This window comes from Microtus oregoni, unplaced genomic scaffold (assembly GCF_018167655.1).
Source record: "Microtus oregoni isolate MIOR12 unplaced genomic scaffold, Mior012 000031F_ref0000149, whole genome shotgun sequence".
NCBI classification, from domain to species: Eukaryota; Metazoa; Chordata; class Mammalia; order Rodentia; family Cricetidae; genus Microtus; species Microtus oregoni.
In genome coordinates, this window is record NW_024543090.1 from 13,876,430 (window position 1) to 13,901,509 (window position 25,080).

Here is a 25,080-nt window from a genome sequence, read left to right on the forward strand (position 1 = left end):
CTTTCCATCTTCTGGTAGCGTCAGTTTTTTTTCAGTGTCTTCAATGTTTTCATTGTACGAATCTTTTACTTCCTTGGCTAGATTTATTCCAGGATATTTTTAAGGGCTTTGTGCTTTCTTTGGTTTCTTTCTTGTTGTGTTTGTCATCAAACTAGTTTTCGAAGTTTACGTTCTGTATGTGTTAGCCAGATCATTGAACCCAACTTAGCTTTGGCTTCTTTATGCATTCCCTACTGATATGACAGAATTATTATGGGAACCAAAGAAAATATATGAAAACAGTTTTGAAGTGGGTGTTATTATTTAATATAAAATACTACCACTGTTTTCAGTTTCTTATGTTGAGTTTTGCTGTCTTATCATATCCATATTCTAATAACTGCTAAGGGTAACAACCATTGCTGTTATTTCTGTTCAAAAGTTTGTTATATTTTATTCCAGAACTGCCATGATGTATATATTTATGTAAGTGAATAGGCTGATTAGACATTACATAAATTGATATGGTACCTAAAGAAATATCTCATCTCTCTGAAAGCTAACATGAATTACTTAGACAAGTCAGCAAAACTTTATTTAGATTAACAGTAAATGAGAGATCTATGACAGAGAGGGGTAATGTTATGAAGTTTTAAAAGGATACAAATATTGTTCCACTCGTGCCATCAATGAAAATTGGAAATGATAGGCATATGCCTGCCTAATAGTTATGATTCAAGTAAGAATAAAATGATAGTAAATTCAATCAGCAAAGCTGAATGGCTTCTATCAAATGATTGATGAATAGTAAACATTTATAAGTTTATACACTTGAACTGTTCCTGTACAAGCACATGCTGTAACTGGGGAGGTCAGAGGACGACCACCTCTGTGTGGGTTCCGGGAATAAACGTAGGTCTTCGTGCTTGGCAACAATTACCTTAACCCACTGGGTCATCTCACCAGCCCTGTAAATAGTGTTTTACAGTCTCGGCTTTCACAGTTCTTAACTTAAATATCAGTCCTGATAGCAATGGATGGAAATCTTATTTTTTCAGTTTTTAAGGTTTTACCCTAAAACAGAAACTGTCCTTAAAACCATATGCCAGGATTCTCCAAGTTAACCAAAGTCTTCCATTGGGCAGTTTTCAAGTTTGGTCCTTCAGCTTTTTTCCAGAAACACTGGAATAGCATTAGTAACGTCTGTGGCTGCTTTGGGTGGCTTTCTATTTAAGCTGCATGAGCCGTCATCTCTGAAGCGTGTCGTGAGCTCATACTGTCTGGTGACTGGGGAACAGGGCTGCTGAAAGACTAATGAACACAAAAAATATTACAAGAACAAAACTGAGCCCTTATTTTAGACTTGTGAATGCTGTGAATGAAGACCACGGTCTGTTTATCAAACTCTAAGGTGATCCTACCACTCAGGAGGCTGATGCGGGAGGCTGTAAGGCAAGCCTGGGCTTCATAGTGAGTGTGTAAGGCAAGCCTGGGCTTCACAGTGAGTGTGTCTCTGTCCTGGCGCACCAATCCCCACTATCACCAAAGAACACCCCAAGCAAAAATCATCACCATCAGCTATTACTTTCTGAATTGTGACAAAGTGTAACATAGAATCTTACTCTACTTTTACATTTATTTATTTTTGTCTTTCGGATAGACTCTCATCATGTGTAGCCCAAGCTTCTTCAGTCTTGAGATTCTCCTTCCTCCGATTCTAGAATTACAGGCATGTAGTCTGCCACTCCTAGCTCAGTTTTTAAATGTACAGTTCAATTGTATTAAGTGTATCTGCATTTTTCTACAAAAGAGCTTAGAAATGCTTGCATTGTATGAGTCATTGTACACTTTCCACTCTCCTTCCCTCCGCCCCAGTAACCATCATTCCTGTTTCTGAGTGAGTGCTTCAGAGCTTGAGACAAGTGGACTCATACAATGCTTGCCTGTTGTGTTCACGTGACGGACATATTCCATTTAGCACGTTGTAAGATTCATCCGTTCTCTAGTTCGTGTAAACTTCAGCACAGTGGCTGCACCTTAATCTACTGCTGTCTCAGTCAGCCAATTGCGACTCCGAGGTTACAGACCTGTTTCTTTAGCAGCAGCCTGTCCACTTAGGCCACAACCAGGAGAGAATTCTAATTCCTCAGGCACCGGCCCTGTCGCTGCCACTAAAGGTAGCTTTAAATCTCCATCATTTTAATTATGAATAAGACTCAAGATTCTTCGAGATTCAAAGGCTGGGGTGAGAACCTATGAGCTCAGAGAGGCTGAGGAGCAACTGCCTAACTCTTTCTCCTTGCTGGCCTCTAGGGAAGACCTGTGCTTCCGCTTCCCCAAACTAGAAAAGGCTGCACCATTCCAAACCCCACCCTACTATTTCCTGTGACTCTGTCTCTCCCGGATGCCCTCTGAGGTTCTATAATTACTCTCTGTCAACTAGTTGTTAACTCCACCTCCTGACTGAAGGTTAATTTTATTTAATTAACACAAATGAAAACTTGGGGCTCATAGTGTAATGGAATATTCAACAAGTTTGTATCCAAATTACCTTCTGTTTCAAGACCAAATATTTAATTGTACATATATAATACATTTAGTTTATATATTTAGCAATGGACATTTGAATTGCTTCTCATTAAATGAATTTGAATTCTTAATGTTTTTAGTAGCTGCTGTATTTTTTTTTTAGCTCACATTTAACAAGAGATCCATGCCTCTTAACTGTTCATTGCATAGACTCCCCTACCTCGCTGCCCTGGGAAATGACTGAAGACTGGCCTCTTGAGCTAGGGCACTTGCCCTTTTCCGGTCTTCTGTGGTCCTCACATCCAGCTCTGATGATGATGTGCTACTCATCATCCTCACTACTTTCTGACCTGATTCAGGGTGCCATTTTCTTTTCTTGGTTCATCATAGCCTTCTAACCAATACTTCCTATGCCTCCATACTTATGATTCAGTCTGTTCTCGATAACAACTCTAGCATACTGTGGCTTCTTGTCGTACTCAAAGTAACCCGGAAGTCCTGACTGTCCTAGAAGGCCTCATGTGAGCCATGCTTTCTTCACTGCCTACACTCGTCTCTTCTACCACACTGTCACTCCCTGCCTATGCTGTTGATAACCTGATTTACTTTTCTTTTTGCCAGAAGATGATATCAGATCCCCTGGAACCAGAGTGATAGGCAGTTGTGAGCCTACCATTATGGATGCTAAGATCTGAACACAGGTCCTTTGTAAGAGCAGCAAGCACCCTTAACATCTGAGACATCTCTCCAATCCTCTATTTCTGTCCTTATTCCCTTTACAATCCAACTGCCAACCATGCATGTTGTGTGGCCTCTTAAAACCTTCCAGTTTCTCCAGATCATGTTTAGAATAAAAGTAATATTGTCATGGTCTTCTTGAACTTGGGTATGACTGCCTCCGAATTTTCTGACTTTTTTTTTTTTTAACACTATGCTGCTCACTACACTCAGCACATTACAAGTTCCCATAGGTAGCAAGCGCATTCCCATTTTTTGTTTTTGTTTTTGTTTTTCGTGACAGGGTTTCTCTGTGGCTTTGGAGCCTGTCCTGGAACTAGTTCTTGTAGACCAGGCTGGCCTCGAACTGACCTGGAACTAGTTCTTGTAGACCAGGACAGAAATTGGCCTACCTCTGCTTCTTGAGTGCTGGGATTAAAGGCATGTGCCATCACTGCCCTATTGCTTATTCCTATCTTATAAGGCCTTTCTGTAGCCATTCCTCTATTTCAAACAATCATTTTTAAAGATTTTATTTTTATTATTTTAATTGTGTATCTTATTGTATACACCTTGCCTAGTTAGTCACCCTTTGCTAGTCACCATCTACTACAGATAGAAGTTTCTCAGTTAAGGGCTGAGAAATGCATGGATCTATGGGTATAATCTTAAGTCATTAGGAGCTGATTTAATACTGTGTCCATTTAACAGAATAATAATAGTAGCTTCTGTGGTCTATGACCTGTCTAGACATGGGTTCTTGGTTCAATAATGGTGTCAGGTGTAGGCTTCATTTGGGGGAGCTGCCTTAGAACTAGTCAGAATGGGGTTGGTTACCCCTGTGATGCTCACACCACTATTTCCTGTCAGACCCATCCTTATTTTAACAGCCGGGATTCACACTGGGTTATGATTGATGATTACCTTTTTTCCCTGGTAGCATGTATGGTACCTCCTGGCACTATGAGAACTAGCCAGAGGGATGAAGTTTCTACCAGCTTGATTTTGATTTCCCCATGTTCTATGACTCAAATATGCAATATATTCAGCAATACTGTCTGACTCATCAAGTTCTGGAGGGTAACCAAAATCAGAGTAAATAGCCTGTACTGTTGGGGGCTCTATGGCACTCCACTAGTCAGAAACTCCAAAGGAAGAAACTCATTCCTGAGACTGGGCTTTTATTTGTTAGTGGCATTGTTGTCCAGTTACAGGGTGTCTCCATTTTTAACTCATTTTATATATGTGTCTAGATATATTTTAGAAGGTTTCTACTGTAGTAGGTTTCCGTATGACTTTTTTGAAAGGTCTTTAGTGTTATGTATCCCTTCCCTACTCCTTCTTCTAACCTCCTCTCTCCTGTACTCTACTTTCTCCCCTTCCTGTTCTACAATTTCCTTTTGCCCCCTGTGCCAGGTCTTACCTTAATGGTTACATCCTCAGAAAGGCTTGCCCAGTTAATTCAGCATAGCCTCTCTAGTTACGCTTCTTTACATCACACTTACACACTAAAATTACAAGTATCTAAATTATTAATTTTCTTTTATTTATCTCCACATATGTGCATAAGGACAGGAACTTTTTATTTTTTGGAAGGTAGGCCTTTTGCACCATTTAGGCAAGTGGCAAATTTGAAAGAGAATTTCTTACAGGAAATGAACTCTAGTGACATAAATGATAAGAAAACAAAAATAACCTTGTTGTTGATAGGGCAAGGCTTTACTTGTTAGGGTAGACTGTTGTGTGTTTTTTTTTTTTTCAAAAGGCCCTACTTTAGCTAAAAGAGGAAAGGAAGGTACAGAAGAAGAGTGAGCAGAGGTCATTGGTGTGTTTTACAGAAAGAAGCTGTCCCCAAGGCATAAAGTACAAATCAAAGCATCAGGTTCTGATGTAGATGCTTAAACAAATTGTACAGAAGCTCTAGCAAAGATGACCGCTGAAAGTGGCTACACAGCACAGACAGCACAGCCCTGCACAGGAAGAAGATGCCAACTGGGGCTCCTGTAGGACATCAGAGGATGGCTGGCCCTTCTAGGGGCTAATATACCCAATGACTAAGTTAAAACCAGTGGTCATTTGCCATTCCAAACATCTTCTGGCCCTTACAAATTATGCGAGGTGTATCCTGCTTGTACTCTGAAAATGAAACTAAAACCAGAATGGTATTGCAGTGTATTTGTTTCAGCTTAGTTTACTGAATATTTTCAGCCCACTGTTGAGACCTAATCCTAAGGGGACAAAAACAGTTTCCTTTCAAGCTAACAATTATGTTACTGATCACCTAAGAACTCTGATGGAGATGGTCAAGATTAAAATAGTTTTCATGCCTGCTTAACACAATATCCATTTTGCAGCTTATAGATCAAAGAATAACTCTTGACTTTCAAGTCTTCTTAAGAAATATATTTCTTACCATAGTAATGATTGTGCAGAGTGATTTTTCTGAGACTTCTGAGCCAGGTAAATAGAAAGACTTTTTAGAATATTATGGGGATTAATCTATCATCACTAACAGGAGTTAAAAGTAGTTGGTTCCTGCCCTCATGTTTGAGGTTTGAAACCTAAGTGAGGAAGTAGCCAGTTATGGAAATAGCAAGAAAGTAAGGAGTAGAAGTAGAGTCAGAGAGCATGTCTGTTTGATAAAACTTTAACGAATAATGGTATTGCTTTCTTACGGGTAAGCAAGAGTGGTTTCTTGAAATAATACCCACTCATAATTTGAACACTGTTTAAATGATGACAGATAAATATACCACAAATGTAGTAGAGCAGTGGTAAGACATCTGTGTTATTGTAGCATTGATCACAGTGGCCAAGCTCTAGAGTCAGCCTACATACCTGTCAGCAAATGAGGATAAGGAAAATGTGGTATATATGACACACAGTGGACACAGTGAAGAACTAGATTATACCATTTGCAGAAAATGGGTATAACTGGAGATCATCTTGTTAAGCAGAATAAGCCAGATTTAGAAAAATAGTACAGTTTCTCTCCCTTATGTGGGACTGTAGCATGAATTCAGATTGGTCTTAATAACAGAAACCTGGAGTCAGATATTAGGGAGTGAGTGTTGAAAGATCAGTCACCCACTAGAGTTCTTACCTCTATAAAATCCTCAGCGAAAAGGGCTGAGCGCCTGTTTCCTCCCCTCTTATATTCTCCCTGCCCAGCCATATCACTTTCTTGCTTTGGGAGATCCTTCCCTTCCTTCAGCCAATAAGATACCGGCCCACTTGGGCAGGGTCTCTTATATTATAAATGCAGCTGTAAAGCCTGCACTCGCTCTCTTGCTTCCAGCTCTCATTGACAACTGCAGACTGACTGTTTCTTCTTCCCCAAATTCTTGTTGCCCTGCCTCTTCTTCCTTCCAGGTCACCCCACCTATACTTCCTGCCTGGCTGTTGACCAATCAGCATTTATTTAAAATACAAGTGACAGGGTACAGACTATTGTCCCACAGCACTCCCCCCTTTAAAAAAAAAAAAAACAAGAACTCTGAATCAAATCTCCTTTGTTTAGCTTTTCTCCTGACCATTATCTGTAAGAACTTGTGCATAACACCGTATACATAATAAATAAAATAATTAAAAAAAAAAAGAACTTGTAACTAACATTCTAAACAAAGGCAAACATCCATAATCCATTTTTTTTTTTGGAATGTGGGCATAGTTTTCCAGGCTACTTCCTGCTGATTGGTTGTGCTGATAATCTTATGGGGACCCAAAGAAAATTTAGAATTATGATCAAGTCCTGACTGGAGTATTCTGTGAGGCTTAATCATCTCAGGTAGCAGTCTTGAATCTGTTCTGGATGTAGAACTCAGACATCTGGGCCATTTGCTCCTATCGGAGATTCTTCAGGGGGTCTTCCTTGATCAAACTTGATTTTTCTTAGCCCAGAATGAATCCACAGCCTCTCAGTTCCTATGGAAACAAAAACAAAACCTCTTCTCTGAAGTAACTTATTTTTGACTTAAATTTTAAAGTCAAAGCATATATATATATATATATATATATATGATTAATCCAGCAACATTTATAATCAAATGTCTTTTAGCAGCTTTTGCTCCTTCCTCAGCCATCAAACAATTTAACAACAACACAATAACATACAGTATTCAGACTCTCTGTGTATTTTTCATCTTTATGTGGTTTATTTTTATTTTTAATTTTTGACTTTTTGAGACAGGGTCTCTCTATGTATATTTGGCTGCCCTGGAATTCACTCTGTAGACTAAGTTGTCCTTGAGCTCGCAGAGATACACTCGCCTCTGTCTCCCAAGTGTTGGGATTAAAGGTGTGTACCACCACACCCTACTCCTTCCTTCCTTCCTTTCTTCCTTCCTTTCTTATTTTAAGGACTTTGTCCTTTTTCTTTTCTACGTATATTTTTAAACTGTTAACTGTAAACTGTTTAGAGGCTTTTTTTTTTGTTTGAAACTATCTTTACTATAACTCTCTTTCTGACCACATGAGTCTTTAATTTGTTAAGCCATATGGCTAGGATTAAAGCCATGGCTTTGACGGCTGGATCCAGCCCATTCCTTAGCTTTTTTCTGAGAGTCTAGCTTCATGGCAGAGATACTGGCTGGAGCCATGTTTATTGCCATGACTCTATGGCGTTTCAAGGTCCCTGCCACCACCAAAAAGCATGTGGTCAGCTTTTCATCAACACCATTTAAGTGTTTCATGGCAGGACCTCTTAAAAGAGCTGCAAGGTTTTGCAGCTAAAGTTGAGTTCAGAAGCCTCTCTTAAATGAGGGCACTCGCCTCTAGCAAGCAGAGCCTACCCAAGAAAGTGCTGCAATCAAGAAACTGTGCTTAACTCTATTATTTTATGTCTAGTATTTCTTTCAAGCTCTGTTAGGCTTTATGTGGATGCAGTTGTCTACGACAATGGTCCTTACCCTGTCATTTATATTTTAAATAAATGCTGATTGGCCAGTAGCCAGGCAGGAAGTATAGATGGGGCCACAAGGCAGGAAGTAGAGGCGGGGCAATGAGAATTTAGGGAAGAAAAAACAGTCAGTTTGCAGTTGTCAATGAGAGCTGGAAGCAAGAGAGCGAGTGCAGGCTTTACAGCTGAGTTTATAATATAAGAGACCATGTCCAAGTGGGCTTGTATTTTAAAGGCTATTGGCTGAAGGAATGGAAGAAGCTCCCACAACACTTCTAATCTCCACCTTTGTAGTGCTGGGATTAAAGATGTGAGCTTTGTTTTTCATTTAAACTGGTTAAATTTCATATAGCCCCGTGTGGCCTTGAATTCCTGATCTTCCTGCTGGGATTAAAGATGTGTGCTACCACTGCCTGGCCTCTATGGTTAACTAGTGGTTGGCTCCACCCTCTGATCTTTAGGCAAGCTTTATTTGTTATAATACAAACAAAATATCACCACATGGGATCTAGATTTTTTTTAAGACATGAAGTAGAAAGTGGATTACTGGGGCCAGTAATTAAAGAGCCAATGGGGGGGGGGCAGGGGTGAAGGAAGAACATTGATCATAGGAGAATGTGATCAAACAAATATCGCACACATATATGAGTTTGATCATGGGAGAATGTGATCAAATAAATACCACACACGTGAGAAAACATATTTTTATAATTAATAAACACTACTGAAAAGATTGAAAAATAAGGCATTCACGGCGTTTGAGAGGATTGACTCCAATTTGGAAAGTTCTACAATTTTAATGCTATCAAATAATCACCAACTGTGGTAGCAGGGTATATTAGCAGCACTTTGGAGTCTGAGAATGAGGAAGTATTCTGAGTTTGAGACCTCTGTTGGCTACCAAGTGAGACTTTGTTTCCCCAAACAAAACAACAGCCGTGCTGTCAAAAAGCGTCACATGCTCCTGAGACTTTTTGTGAAGGATCAGTCATCACAGATTCCTTGTGTCTTGCTGTTGACAGCTGCCATCACCCTCCACCCTGCCTATGGCACCCTGATAAATGGCAGCCATCAACACTAGGCAAGATCTTCCACCAGGGAGAGATTGTAGCTTCTGAAAGGCTCGGATGATCATTAGCGTTCTTTAGCAATAGAGTATTCTGTAATTCAAGTGTGTATATTGTTTAAGGAAGAATATAATGCAACTGCACATTTCATAGAAACTACAGTGTGTTATAAACACAGGTTTCGTAGATACTAGGAAACCAAAAGTAAAAATTATATGACGTACTTTATTGCTGTGGTCTGGAACCAGCTTATAACTGGTAGTAAAGAAATTCTTGACAGAATATTAGAAAATAGTTATTGCATGGTAATAATAAAATAGTAAGGCTCCTCAGAAGGAAAAAAACTGTAGAAATGAGCACTGCTCATGGACATTTTTCTCTCTGCTGTTAACGGTGCATGACAGATTAAATTCTCATCTTTAAAGATTTCTTTTTATATATTTTTATGTAATATATTTTTATTATATTATTCTGTCTCCCAAGTCCTCCCAGATCCTCTGTACCTATTTGTTTTTTCTCCCTCCTCTCCATCCCTTCTTCTCTCTCTCAAAAAAAAAAAAAAAGAAAAGAAAACCCAAAAGACAAAACATGAAAAACCAAAGACCACATGTGTATGCCCAGACACACAAAACAAAACATGGAGTCTGATTGGTGTTTGTGGGCTACTGCTGAGCATGAGGCCTGCCCAAGGGTTTGGTTGCTCTACTTACCCAGTGTCACTCCATTGGAGAACATTGATTTTTCCTCTCCCAGCATGTGTCAGTTGCAGGTCCCACCTCCCCTTCTCATTGCTGGAATTCTGTCTGGTGAAATTTGTACAGGTCTTATGCATGTTTTATTTAGATGAGAAGATCCATTTTTGAAACACTAGAGATTGTTTTGCTGATGAATTGGCCCATTTGTCATTGAACTGGCAAGCCTGAAATTTCTCTTTTCCAAAATCAAATTAAGGAAGAAAATTCTCTGAAAATGTAGCTAAATAAAAATGACCATTTAGCATTTAAAACTTTAATTGTGGAAATAAGGTGCCTACTTTGTCTTCCTTGATGACAGTGTATAGGGATATTGTAGTGTAGAGGAGAGCCCAGAACTCCGTGGAGATGTTTGTTGTTATTGCTTACGGTAGTACTGGAGAGCCGACCCACTCTCTACCACTAGCTATGTCCCTACCCCTGGGATCTTTACTTTAAAGTGTTATATTTAATTATATATGGCATGCTTATGAAGCTTGGAGAATATTATTTGAATTTTGTGTAAAAATATTAATAATGTGATATTTTTAAAATGTGATTCCTATGGTCAAAAAAACCCCACTGCTACTTCTATAGAGCTTATTGCTGACACAATAATTGGAGAAAATAAAATCTTCACTTAGAAATTAGTAAAATTAAAGATGTAATTTTTTTCTTTTTTTTTTTTAAAGATTTATTTATTTATTATGTATACAACATTCCTTCCATGTATGTTTGTATGCCAGAAGAGGGCACCAGATCTCATTATAGATGGTTGTGAGCCACCATGTGGTTGCTGGGAATTGAACTCAGGACCTCTGGAAGAGCAATCAGTGCTCTTAACCTCTGAGCCATCTCTCCAGCCCCCTGTAATTGTTTTCTAATTGGTCACAGAACCATGGTCTAAATTTATTTTTATTCTTCAGATCCTTGCGAGAAACCAGATGTAATTCTCAGCATCTCAGGAGACTTAGCCTATGAGGAAAGTGGAGCTTAGGGCTGTTTCCATATTTAGCTCTTAATGCTTTTCAAGCCCTTAAAATAAGCAAGTGGTTGATGGTTAAGTAGTGACTGTCAATCTCTCTTGCATTAGGGATCTGGCTTGTTGTCACCACTTTCAGATTATCAATGAAACAGGCTTTTATCAAAGCTAGCTTAGTCACTTCATCTTCAGTTCACAGTGGAGTATTCTGTCAGTAATGAACACTGTGTTTATGCCTTGCCTTTGAGTTGTGGCAGAGAATGTGACTGTGTCACAGGTCCTGACAGGTTACACCTCTGTTTTATGAACTGCCGTTGCCTGATCAGATGTGTGTGATGATTTTTAGTTACTTTTTATTGTTTAATACATTTGCAACACAAGGTTTACCTTTTTAGTCAGTTTTGAGTGTGTATTTTCTGGCAATTGTTATCTACAGTGCTTCCCTGCCCTTACTCCTAAATTTCCAAATTTCACATCACCACAAAACAGCACCTCTGATCATTTAGCAATAATATTCATTCTTCATTCAGCCATTCCCATTGGCCACTTATTTTTTTGTCTCTATAAATTTGCTTGTGACCAATATGTCATAAATGTAATCATATAACACATATCTTTTGTGTCTGCCTTTCCCCTCATTAGCATAGTGTTTTAAAGTTTCATCTGTGTTTTAACAGAGCATGAATCAGAATCCCATTCTTTTCATAGCCACATAATACTCCATCCCATATGGGTACCACATTTCAGGTACTCATTCATCTGCTGAAGGACAACTTGGACTGTTTTTGCCTTTGACTCTTGTGAATAATATATGTATCTGAATCCTCATTTTCAGGTATTTTGGGGGATACATGTGAGATTGTTTCATGTAGTAATTCAGTGTTTAATGTATTGAAGAATGTAATAATTATTTCACAGTAGATCATTCTGGTTGAGTTTTTTCTTTTTTTAACCCTTTCTTTATCGTTTTGGGTTTTTTTTTTTTTTAAGTTTTTGCTTAATACCTTGTTTGACTTTTGTTGTTTGAGTTTTAAATAGTTGTTTATTTTGGTCATTCATTTTTTTCTACCCTTTTCAATTGTTTGTTTTTCAGACCCGAGTCAGAACTCCATCACAGGGGAGCACAGCCAGCTGTTAGGTATAGTATTGCTCTGGGAAGTGACTCTCTAAAGTCTCCCGAGCCTGTTTTACTAACGGACTTACTTACTCCCTGATCTGTTGCTGCTTTGGATTCTTTCGCTTTACTCTTCACTTCTCAAGTCTTTCTCTATTTATTTCTAACTTGATAAGCTATAGGAAGCTGTCTTTGTAATTAGTTACTAAAACTCAGCTTCATTACATCTTAAAAAGTGATTTTACATAGTCTGTAGTTAAAAGAATCTTAGAACTTCTTTTTCTAGGATTGTATTGAAAAAAGACAGTATCTTCACACATATGCTGTGGCAGGTTTACCCGCACATACATCATGTCCACACACAGTTATTACAAAGTTAGATTAAAATGGATCATCAAGTAAAGGTGCTTGCTATGCAGCCCTGGTGACCTGAGTTTGGCCCCCAGGATCCATGTACAGGGGAAGGAGAAGGAGAGCACTAACTCCACCAAGTGTCTCTTACCTCCACTCTTACAATGTGGAACATGAACACACATTTATGAACATGCACAATAATAAATAAGATTATATAATATCTTGAACCTTACAGATAGACTTCTCTATTATTGTTTTTGTTGAACCACATTTTCATTGCTGGAAGCCATTCATTTGTGAGGTGTTCACCAGGTAAAGCCCTTGCCTGACAGCCTGAGGCTGAGTCCTGGGGCCCACCTGGAAGAAGGAAAGCCCTTACTCCTTCACAGCATCTATGGCATGTGTGCACCCACACACCATCACCACACATGCAAACAGATGAATAAAATCAATAAAAATGTAATTACCAAAAGCCTTCATAGACAATATGGACTTTGATAGCCTATAAAATGGCTATTCCAGTTTCTTACCTATGAAACAAGTTATAGAAGTACATCAATTTTCTCTAGGTATTGTTTATTGTAAGAAAACCTGATAAGCTCTCAGAAAAAACTTGCAGATTTTCTAAACCTACACTTGCAGCTTGAACCCCTTCCTACAAACACTGCAATGGGGAATCCAAGCAGCACAGAAGATCAGCATAAAGAAAGGTAGTCCTTCCAAGGTCTCGTCTCCCACAACCTTAACTCTGCCTCCCCAACTACTTATCTTTGACTTTTATAAATGTTCATACTACATCTGATTATTCTCTTCCTTTTTATGTCAGTGACATTGTATTATTCAGATGGCCTTTTGTCAGCTAACATTTTGTCTGGGTGTCGCATATCAGTGAGTGAAGCTCTCCCTCATTCCCATTTAGAATGCAGTGGGATTGTGTGGTTCACCACAATTTTACTCTGCCAGTTACTCTTCATGGGCATTGAGGTTATTTCTAAAACACTGTTAAAGAAATTATGTAGAATGGCATAGAGAGATGGCTCAGCAGTTAACAGCACTGACTGCTCTTCCAGAGGATGTGGGTTCAATTCCAGGCACCTGCGTTGTAGCACATAGCCATCTATAACTGCTGTTCCAGGGAACCCCGCGCCCTCTTCAGGCCAGTGTAAGCACTGTATGTAAGCATGGGGCACATGGACACACATGTAAGCAAAACACCCATACACATACAATTTTTTAAAAAAAGAAATTACTTTGCAATAAGCATCTTGTACTTGCATCTTTGCAGTCAGCACACTTGTAGGCAGGGTTTTCTCACACTGTTTGTACATTCTCAACAAGATAAATCATCATAAATGGTCCCAGTGGTCTAGATATGGAGGAAGGCTTGGCTCTCAGTCACAAAACCTGACGTTATTTTTAAAATTGTATTTATTTACTTACTTATTTTATAAGAGAAGTGATGTGCATGCCATCCCTCGTGTGCAGAGGCCAGAAGACAAGTTTGAGGCGTTCGTTCTCTCCTGCCTCTGTGTGTCGTGGACGTTGAATTCAGGTTGTCAGGCTTGGCAGCAAATTCTTTCTTTCCTTGGTGAGCCAGCTCTCCAGCCCAAACTGATTTTATGAGTCTGTATTTTTCATATTTACTAATAGGTAGAATGCCATTTCTGGTTTGTATTCTTTAATTATGGGGGAGAATCAGAAGTTATTGTATACTAAGAGCTGTGGTGTACGGTGGTGTGCGTGTCTGGGTTTGCGCCCTGCTGAGCTTTTAGCTGTTAGAATATACAATAGCAGCTGTGGAAAATGTGTTATCAGGAAGTCCACAGTAGGGAAAGAACTTGATATGACTTGTTTGCTTACGGAAAAGTTCCAGAGTACTGAAGAAACTGCACTCGTGTTCCCTCTCTCTAACATATTCATGTAATCCCAACATGTAGTAAACAGAGGCAGGGAGATGAAGTTTACAAGGCTAGCTAGCTTGGGCTACATGAGACCTTTCTCAATTTATTTTCCTCCCCTAAATTGTGAAATTGGCAAGATAAGCTCAGAACTCTGAACAAGAACATATATGCCTTAGAGGTGCAGAGGCCTTCACAAGTAAAATGGACGGGTAAGAATTTGTACCATTCACAAGTCAAACTGCATTGAAGCAGAGAAAGACTGAATTTTGTTAAAAAAAAAAATTTACAGTTGCCCCACCTTTTAGGACTGGGTAAGTAATTTAGTGATACAGTATTAAGTTGGCAAGCACCATACCCTGGGCTCAACCCCAGCACCTCAATAAACAAATCCCAGCACCTCAAAAAACAAACTCCCAATGCCTCCAACACACCCCGGTGTTTCTAAGAGGCACCTGTGGGGAACACTGGCTCAATTGTCTTGCTTGCTGAATTCAGTTTATAATAACATCTTTCAGACCGTTCCTGCCAAATTGGATTTAAAACAGCATCTTCCAGACCTGCTGACTGCTGCTGCCAACAGGCTTCAGTGATTTTAATGTATTTACTGTTCCCACTGACTCATCAGCTCTCTTGCAAAACTCAGGGTCAGGCTGAGGTAATGTATGGGAGGTGAAACTTCTCCTGTGATAATGAATCAAAGTCTGGACTTTACTATTTATGAACTTTTCCCTATGTGTGCATGTGTATAACTTTCACGTTCAAAAGTTTTTGAAAATAAGAAGGCAAACATCAGTGAGTCATGGCAGGTTTACAAATTTTATTAAACATGCAAGGATTAAAAAAAATTCCAGTCTTGTACAATCTCATAGGATAGAAAACCAAATAAAGACTGTTAAGTCAGTCTGAGTCATTCTTAGCCTTGATACCAAACATTTACAGTGGCAATATGAAAAAAGCATTGTCCAGCCCAAAGTATCTGTAATCTGAATTATGAAGTATTTTTATTTTAATTTAAATATAATATTTTTATCACTTTTTTGAGAATATCATGTATTAATGCAAAATATTTTTTATATTCACCCTGTTACTCTCCTGGCCTCCTCCAGGTCCATCTGCATCCCCCAAAATTCCTGTCTTTTTTTTTTTCTTACAACCCACTGAGTCCCATTTGTGGTGCCCATATTCTCATGGATGCTGAGCCATTCAGTGGGGTGTGACTGACCTACCAGGGTCCACACCCTTCAGAGGGATTCTTCCCTCTCCCAGAAGCATTATCTGACAGTAGCTTTTCAGCAAGGGGTTGGGGCTTGTGAGCTCCTCCCTCTTCCTCGTTGGAATGTTGGCCAGATTGATCTTCTGCGAGTCTTCTTGCATGTAGCATGTTTAAAGATTATCTCCATGGGCTCCATGTTGGAATGTTTACCTACCATGCGTAAGGCCTTGGGTTCATTCCCCAAAGCCTCAAAAATAAAGAAATACTATTATGGTAGCTAAAAATGCATGACAGGCTTTGTATCAAAAGTAAATACACACCCATGACCTGGTGGTTCGTACCTGTCATCCCAATACTTAGGAAGATGAGGCGTACAGGACATGAGCTTGAGGCTAGCCTGACCCCTACTCAAAAATAAATAAATACAAAATTACGTACTTACTGTATTAGTATTAAAGACATATATAATCATTTTAATATAGGTAGATGAAGCATTTGATGGGAAACATAACCGATACTAACATATTAAAAACTTATTGTTCATAACTGGAATGTTCTTGTTAGCCTACTCATTAATTGCTCAACAAAGGGGGATAATAGATTAATAATAATTAATAATTAATTAATAATCTGTTTTATATTTAACATACCACTTGAGAGCCAAGTAGTAGATTAAAAAGAATGTCTCTTGCGTGGAAGTTACTGAACTAAGAAAGATTAAGAGAATGAAAATATCATCACATTTTACCCCTCATGAGTTAGTGGACCTAGGTATTAATCATCAACAGCTGTAACACCTCAGAGAGGAAGGTAACCAGGGGCCGTAAGTGTCCCAGTGCCATCCTACAGCAGCCTTTTCTTGCCCCTAAAAACAACAAATGTGATGTGATAAGCGTATTCTGCTGTCAACCAGTTCATAAGAATTACAGTAAACAGAATGGCACACGGCAGCACATCCACGTCATCATCAAAATCCAATTCCTCAGAAAGTCTAGGGCATACGACATAATTTCTTTTTCTTTTTTTTTTTCTCAAGGTTTTCTTTTTTTTTTTATTGAGAAAAGGAGAAAAAAAAACAAACAAGTTTCCACCTCCTCCCAGCCTCCCATTTCCCTCCCCCTCCTCCCACCCTAAGCCCCCTCCTCCCACCCTTCTCCCCCTCCCCCCACTCCTTTCCCCCTCCCTCTCCAGTCCAAAGAGCAGTCAGGGTTTTCTGCCCTGTGGTAAGACCTAGGACCTCCCCCCTCCGTCCATATCTAGGAAGGTGAACATCCAAACTGGCTAGGCTCCCACCAAGCCAGCACATTAAGTAGGATCAAAACCCCATGCCATTGTCCTTTGCGTCTCATCAGCCCTCATTGTTCGCCATGTTCAGAGAGTCCAGTTTTATCCCATGCTTTTTCAGTCACAGTCCAGCTGGTCTTGGTGAGCTCTCAATAGATCAGCTCCACTGTCTCAGTGGGTGGATGCATCCCTCGTGGTCCCGACTTCTTTGCTCATGTTCTCCCTCCTTCTGCTCCTCATTGGGACCTTGGGAGCAAAGTCCAGTGCTCCAGTGTGGGTCTCTGTCTCTATCTCCATCCATCACCAGATGAAGGTTCTATGATGATATGCAAGATATGTGTCAGTATTGCTCTAGGATAGGGTCATTTCAGGTTCCCTATCCTCAACTGCCCAAGGAACTAACTGGGGACCTCGGCTTGGGCTCCTGGGAGCCACTCTAGGGTCAGGTCTCTTGCCAACCCTAAAGTGGCTCCCTTAACTAAGAATTGTGGTTCCGTGCTCCCCTGTCCAACCTTCCTTTATCCCAATCCTCCTGTTACGACATAATTTCTTGAAGACATAATTTCTTGAAGAGAAGAAACTGTAACTGACGAAATATAGCGGTCAGTCATAACGTTCTCCAGTCTGACTGATGAGTCAGGCAATATAGATGAGAAGCGGAACTTAAGGCTGTAGAGGGTGGCTCAGTGTGAACTCTTGTGCATCCCTTCCAGGAAAAAGTAGAAAGACCTATCTTCAGCCTTGTCCTTCTCACTACTTACACCTATATCCACGTATTTCTCAGAATACTTAGCATACTTCCACTTCCAACGTACTTGTCAGAAAGTCTCACGCTTCTCATTTCTCATTCACTTAAAAAAGTGATTTTATTTTTACAGCATTGAGACAGTTCTTCCTGTTTTTGTTTGTTTGCTTTGGTGTTTGAGATAAGGTTTCTTTGTGTATCTCTCGTTGTCCTGAAACTCACTCTGTAGAACAAGCTGGCCTCAAACTCAGAGATCTGCCTGCTTCTGCCTCCCTAGTGCTGGGATTAAAGGTGTGCACCACTACCACCTGGCATTTTTTTCCCCTGTTCTTGTTGATGTGGTTCAAGCAGAGATGTGTGCCAGAGGAAATTAAGTATTCTTAATGCTCCATCTCTGTCCAGATGGAGCCAGCAAAGGCCATTTGGCAAGTGCAGGATGCTAAAGGACAATTTCTATACTATATCTTGGTTCTAAAATACAGTGTAAGTGGTAATTTTCAACACTGTAGATAGAATAGAATCAAACAATAAAGATCTTTCGACATCAAGATCTTAGTTTATACACTTTTTCTGTTTACAGAGAAAAGGGAGAGAGCATAGCTTAGTGATGGTGTGCTGAAAGCCGTGGTTCAGTCCCTAGCACACGCTGAAAGGAACAACAGAAGCAAGTTGTAAGGACATGGATATGTCATGAAAAGCAGAAACAAATTTTTCAGAAGGAAGAGTGGTTCTGTCAGTTTTCTCTTTAATTGCGCCATGAAATAATGGCAGCTTTCTCATAGAATCCATGTTGTTTGGGTAGTAAAATGAGAGAAAAGAAACATGACAGCCGTGACGCCATGCTGAAATCCGGTCACTGCCAGGGCCAGGATTGCAACCCCAGTGGCTGTCTTACAAAGCAATCTTCTTTTGGTTTTGTATAATCCACTTTTAAAGATTTTTTTTATAATTTATATAAATGTGTGAATGTCTGCATGAGTTATGTGTACCACATGTGTGTGCCTGATGCCCATGGAGGTCAGGAGAGGGCATTCAATCCCCTGGAACTAGACAATAGTGAGCTTTTTGATGAGCGTACTGAGAACCCAAGTCAGCTCTTCCACAAGAGCATTAAGTGCTCTTAACACCAAGACAACTCTCCAGCCCAGATTCTGTATACTCTTCAAGAGTCCTGGGATATGTGCTTGTTCTGAGTTCATGCCAAGAAAGACTTTTATTTGAAAAATTTAGAATTTCCACTGTCTCTGGAAGTCCTGTGTAACCCCGACTACAGAAAAGGCCACACTGTGACTGGTTGCCAGCCACCATATTCTTGCGGAGAAGTGATTGATGCCTTTTGGTAAAATTACTTCTAGTTTCATGTTTTTCTCTATAACCAAATCTGGCAAGAACTCTCCTCCCTCTGTGGAAAACCTCTAATTTTCATGATTGTCCCGATTCAGGAGAGATCAGGACAAGTAGGTCTTGTAGGTATCATTGTCTTCCTATGATGCCAAGTCTCCATGGCAATTGTTCTATTTTCCAAAGCAGTTAAGTAGTCAAACAATAGAAGCTAGCACGGGACAAGCTAGAACCAGACTTGGCTGATGAAGTGATTCACCTGGGACTTAAGACTGGGGTATCCAAACAGAGCAGCAGCAGAATTGGACGGGATGCTCCTAATGCTAGATTTAAAAACAACAAAAACAAAAGGATTTATTTATTATTCTTTGATAGTTTCCTAGAATATTTTAAAAGAAACTTTCACATTCCGTATGGGTTTTTGTTTGTTTTACCATTTAAAAAACTGGCACTGGTTAGCAAGGGCTCAGCGAATACACGTACTTGCTGCCAAGCCTGATGACCAGAGTTCAATCCCAGGGCCTCACATGGTAGAAGGAGAGCACCAACTCCCACAGGTTGTCCTTTGAGCATCACATACAAGTCAGGTGGCACATGTGACCAAATGTACACCAACAAAAGTAAATTATTGTCATTTTAAAAATTACTTTATTGGACCAGAAGTGTCGTACACACTTTTAATACCAGCACTCAGAAGGCAGAGGCAGGTGGATCTGTGAATTTGAGGCCAGCTTTGTCTACATTATGAGTTCTAGGACAGCTAGAGCTACATAGTAAAACCCTGACTCAGAAGAAAAAAATTATTGTAATAAATACACAAAATCATCATGTAGCTATATTAGCATGTCCATCAAAATTCTTCACTGGTCCCAGGCCCTATACATCTCAAACTGTCGTGCTGTTAGAATAGTTTTTCCTGACTCCAGGGTTTCTTAGTGTTTTACATTTTAATTATCAATCTCATTTAATGCACCTACCACCACAAGAAACATATGTGTGCATGATTGTATTGTCTTTTTCTTCCATCCTAAAATCTGTTCTTCTGCTTGTTTTGTCTTTGATTGACATCTCATTTACCTCAAGTGTTTTGTTCTGTTCTGTTTTTTAATGTTTCAGTATTCTTGCTGAATTTTTCCTTGATATTTTGGACTTTTACCTCCAGTTTACTGTTTGATTCACTTTTTGTGACTGTCTTGTTGTCCATCTGTTTGTTTGAATCTTCTATATGATCACTTATTCTTTCAAAAAAGTAAGACTCTGAAAGTGGGCGGAGTTTTCCTGTGCTGGCAGCCATGCCCAAATAACCACTCAGGAACTGATTGTAAATGCTCTGCCCATAGCTCAGGCTTGTTACTAGCTAACTCTTACACTTTAGCCCATGTTTCTTATAGACCATCCGTCACATGGCTCATGGCTTGCATCCTTATTTTCTACAAGTCCTGTTTCCTCTGTGTCTGCTGGCATCTCCCTGACTCTGCCCTTTTTCATCCCAGCATCCTTAGTTTGGTTGCCCGCCTATACTTCCTGCCTGGCTGTTGGCCAGGCAGCATATCATTAAACCAATTTGAGTGACAAATCTTTACAGTGTACAAAAGGATTATTTCACAGCACTCTGAATTCTGAGACATTCATCTTTCTCTATGTTTTCAATTCCTTCCTAAGGGAGTGGTTGGTTGGAGTGGGTCATGGAAGGTGGCTGTGTCATATGCTTTGTGTTTCTTTGTGGTATTTTGTGCATCTCTTAAGAGTATGTTTGACATTCAGTTTTGACTTTCCCATCTTTGGAATATATTCTGTTTTGTTTTCTGTAATTCTCCCTAGAGGGTTATCTGCATGAAATTTAGCTATGTGGACTGGAGAAATTTAGTGTTGTTAAGTGTAGTCACTGAGGTAATCCTTTCATAGCTATGTGCCATCGGGACCACCGGTGGAATGGTACATGAAGAAACAAGGCAGGCAGATGGGGTCAGAACCTCAGTCATTGCCAGGATCTTGTGGATCCACTGGGGACCAGAATAGCAAATGTCAGACCCACTAAAGTCTGGGTGCTATCTGTGGCCTGTGACTAAAATGGTAGGCTTTAAGTAACCTCTGGGGGACCACAGTAGTATAGACCCCAGAGTCCTACAGTGACCACAGGAACCTTAGACTTCAAAACCCCACACCCACACTAATCTTAAAGACACTGAAGTCAAAGCCCCAGTTTCTTAGCAGACACTAAAGCTGAAGCTCAGGCCCCCACTGTCCTCTGAGACCACCGGGACTGAAGGCTACTTCAGTGCTCTCAGAAACCAGTGGACCTCGTGACGTAGTCTCACAGTGGTTTCTGGTCCTGCAGAAGCCTGAAGTAAATAAATGCAATTTTTAAAATTAGCATGTATTTAAATTTCCCTGTTTTTAAATTTTAAAAAATACTTTATGTGTATGAGAGTGCTTTATCTACATATGTGCCTGTGCACCACGTGTGCACGTGTGTGCCTGGTGCCCATGGGCCAGAAAGGGTATTGGACGCCCTAGCACTGTAGGTACAGGTGGTTGTGAGCCGCTGTGTGTGTGCTAGAACTTGAACCCAGGTCCTCTGAACAACTGAGAACAACTGAGCCATCTCCAGCCCAACATTTCTTTGTTCTAGAAATGTCTCTTCACAGCCGGGCTGTGGTGGCACACATTTTTAATCCCAGCACTTGGGAAGCAAAGGAAGGCAGATCTCTCTGAGATCAAGGCCAACCTAGTCTACAGAGACAGTTTCAGGACAGGCTCCAAAGCTACACAGAGAAACCCTGCCTCAAAAAACTGAAGAAAAAAGTCTCTTCACATTTGTTTGAGGAGTCTAACAAAAATCCTATCTTAGATTTCAGTCGTAGCTTGAATTTTAATCTGTAAAAGTTCACTTGTTTAGTTTGTGATTTGCTGAAAAAATTAGGTTATTCCACATTCTGACTTTGGTGATTGTGTCTTTGTGTATGCTTACTTACCATGTTCCTCCTTTGTATTGTCTGCGATCCTGAGAGGCTTCATTAGATTGAGCGTCCATTCTTTTACTAAGAATACATAGGATGAACAGTGTCTTGCCTTCGTATTTGTTAGTCCAACAGGCTCATAGTCATCTTCATTTGCCCACTCGAAGGTTATGCCTCAGTCCTTTATTGATGGCTTTCACAGCCCTTGATGAAGATTGCCTAGATGTGTTATTTTCACTAGGGTTTGCAAATTGGCAGGGATTTCCTATGTACTGTTCCATGTATCATAAATTAACTACAATGTGCTGTAAAAAAAATAGTGTTTAGCTATATAATTATCCTCAAAACAGACAGCACAGTTGATTCTTCTACTATTTTTCAGAGTTGTATTTTGTTTCCTTAAAACTTTACATAATTGACTTTTTAAAAATATTATTTCGAGTTGGGCAGTGGCGGCGCATGCCTTTTTAATACCAGCACTCAGGAGGCAGAGGCAGTTGGATTTCTGTGAGTTCAAGACCAGCCTGGTCTACAAGAGCTAATTTTCAGGACAAACTCCAAAGCTATAGAGAAACGCTGTCTTGAAAAACAAACAAAACTATGTATTATTTCAAATATCTCATGTGTTCTGTCTTCCCATCATGACCATCAGGAACTCATAAAGTCAGTCTCACACAATGTCTTTCCAGATGACCAGCTCATTTCAGTAGTTTTCTGGCTTTTTGCCAGATTCATCTTCAATATTTAAAGTAATATATGTTACTTTAATGTTCTTTCTTTTCTATATTAGTATATTCTTCAGTAATGGAAACCTTAGTTTTAAATCGTATTTACAATTTTTTCTCTTCTCTCCTGCCAGACTGGGCAATCATGTAATGTAAGCACAATTTTAAAAGCCAAAGATTAGGAAGTATTCATATAACACAGACTTTGCTATCTCAGAAACTCTGTTTCCTCTTTGTTTGTTTGCAACTAATTCATCAGATTCCAATTAAGTACCTCTCTCAACATAAAAATAATATGGAAGTGTTCATACAAGAATATATCGGATGCTTCTATTAATATACACACCTATAATCTAGTACTTTGGGGCTGAGGAGAGATATTTAAGAGTTTGAGACCAGTCTGAGCCACCAGCACCTATAACTATGTTGCCTCATAGTGAAATTTTTTCAAAAACTACTACTGACCTCCAATTGCTTGGTGTACAGAAAACAAAAGACTGTAGAGTGCTTAGCTCCAGTTTGGATGATCATATATTGTCTCAAGGCTCAGGGATCTTTCTCAGGGAGGGGGCAGAAAGATTGTAAGAGCCAAAGGTGGTGGATAAGTTAAAGGAAGCAATGTTTTCCAGACAGAAGCATATATGAACTCAGTGATTGTGACAGTGTGCACAAGGCTTACACAAGCTCCAGTCAAACAGAATCCATGCATAGTTGGGAATCTGTAATCCCAGCGCCAGCTGACGCGCTATTAGCATTTAGTGATTTTTGGGAAAGGGAGATTCAGGTCATCGTTTACTGATGATGACCTTGATAAATGTGATCACATACCAGAGCAGACCTCAACCCCCAAACTAGCTGAGCAGCACAAACTAGACCTGGTGAGGAAAGAAGGTCAAATTAAAACAAAAAGAAGCAGCAGCAGCAGTCTCCACGTTCAGTTGGAAACAATGAGAGGTTTGAGGCGGAAGTGAGGGGATTGGGATCTTGAATATATTCAAAATACATTGTATGCAGTTCTCAAGAATTTTGAAAAGTAATCATTATCATAGATTTAATCACCTGTTATAATTGATGGCATCAGAAATGAGGTCAGCAAGATAGCTCAGCAGGCACTTGGTATGCAAGCCTAGCAACCTGAGTTTCATCCCTTGAACCCTGGTAAGGGTAGGAGGAAAGAACCACATGTACAAGTTGTCATCTGACCTCTACATGTACACGTGACACTGCCTACATAATGCACGTGCGCACACACACACACAATAAATTTTTAATGTCAGAAGGCCCATTATCAGCAACAATAGTTTGTAAAGTAGTCCATCTCTAGAGTAGTATAACACACCAAGAAAAAAAAATACTGTGTGTTTTGTTTATTTATTTATGGGTAAGTTTAAGGTTAGGCACCCAGTTGTCTCCAGAGATCTCTGTACTAAGAAAGGGAATTCTTCATGTTGATTTCTTTGGTTTCCCTATTTGCTTTTGTTCCTGCTAGAAAAACACCACATTCTCCAAACAGTGCTAACTGAAGTCTACTAATCAGGCTGAACCTGAATCTGAAGTGGTCTTTATTACCACAGAGGCAACATAGTTATAGGTGCTGGTTGCTCAGAACCCAATGAAAACCCAAATTTTGCCTTTCTTTTTCAGATGATGGACATAAGAAAGCTCGAAATGCTTATCTCAGCAATTCCAACTATGAAGAAGGAGATGAGTATTTTGATAAAAATCTGGCACTCTTTGAGGTAATATTTTAATTATGTGTGTGTCTGTGGGGGAGTAGAAGAGGGCATCATATTTCCTTGGAGACGGAGTTACAGGTAGTTGTGAGCCTCCCAATATAGATGCTGGGAACTGAACTTTGGCCTCTGGTAAAGTAGCAAGTGCTCTTACCCACTGAACATTCTCTTCATCTTCAGCCCACAAAATTGAAATCTCATCATGCACACACAGGAAATATGAAACCACCACATTTGCAGAAAAATGTTTGAAAATGAAAATCATTATTTTAAGCAAAGTAAGACAAATGGTGAATAGTGCATTTTTCTCGTGTGTGTGTGTGTGTGTGTGAGAGAGAGAGAGAGAGAGAGAGCGAGAGAGAGAGCGCAGAAGGCAAACTGAGAATGGAGGAGAGATGCTACGGGGACAGAGAAGTGGAGACAGGGTAATAGAATGTCTGTAACGTGAAAGCAGAGGAGACTAAAGAGGGTAGGAGGATCTGGGCGGTAAGAGGGTCAGAAGGAATGTGGGGAGGGGGAGGGGAACACAGAACAAAAGAATAATTACATATTTGTATGAAAGAAACCTTAATGAAACCCAGTACTTTGTATCTTACCTTAACTTGCTGCCCTAGTTAGGTGTAGTCCTTTTGCCATCTCAGGGCTGGGGATTAGCCCAGGACCTCATGCATGTTCTCTCAGTTCCCTGTCATCTTTCACATGGCAGGGACAGGGCTCACTGAAGAATTTTCTTCAAGTATTTACCTGTGTAAATACTTGAAGAATTTTCTTCAAGTATTTATCATTTATTTTGCTGTTTCCTGGCAGA

General features: G+C 39.8%; 1 protein-coding gene across 3 annotated transcripts in view; it reads left to right on the forward strand.

The window, feature by feature from the left end:
• Nucleotides 1–25,080, forward strand: part of Slc12a6 (solute carrier family 12 member 6) — a 94,122-nt gene that overhangs the window by 38,709 nt on the left and 30,333 nt on the right. For 2 of the 3 annotated variants that reach the window (XM_041679205.1, XM_041679207.1), the window contains 2 exons: nt 11,996–12,040; nt 24,184–24,278. In XM_041679205.1, the coding sequence (XP_041535139.1) occupies nt 11,996–12,040; nt 24,184–24,278 (140 nt within the window). The remainder of the gene's footprint in view (nt 1–11,995; nt 12,041–24,183; nt 24,279–25,080) is intronic. The other variant, XM_041679206.1, reaches the window with a different exon arrangement.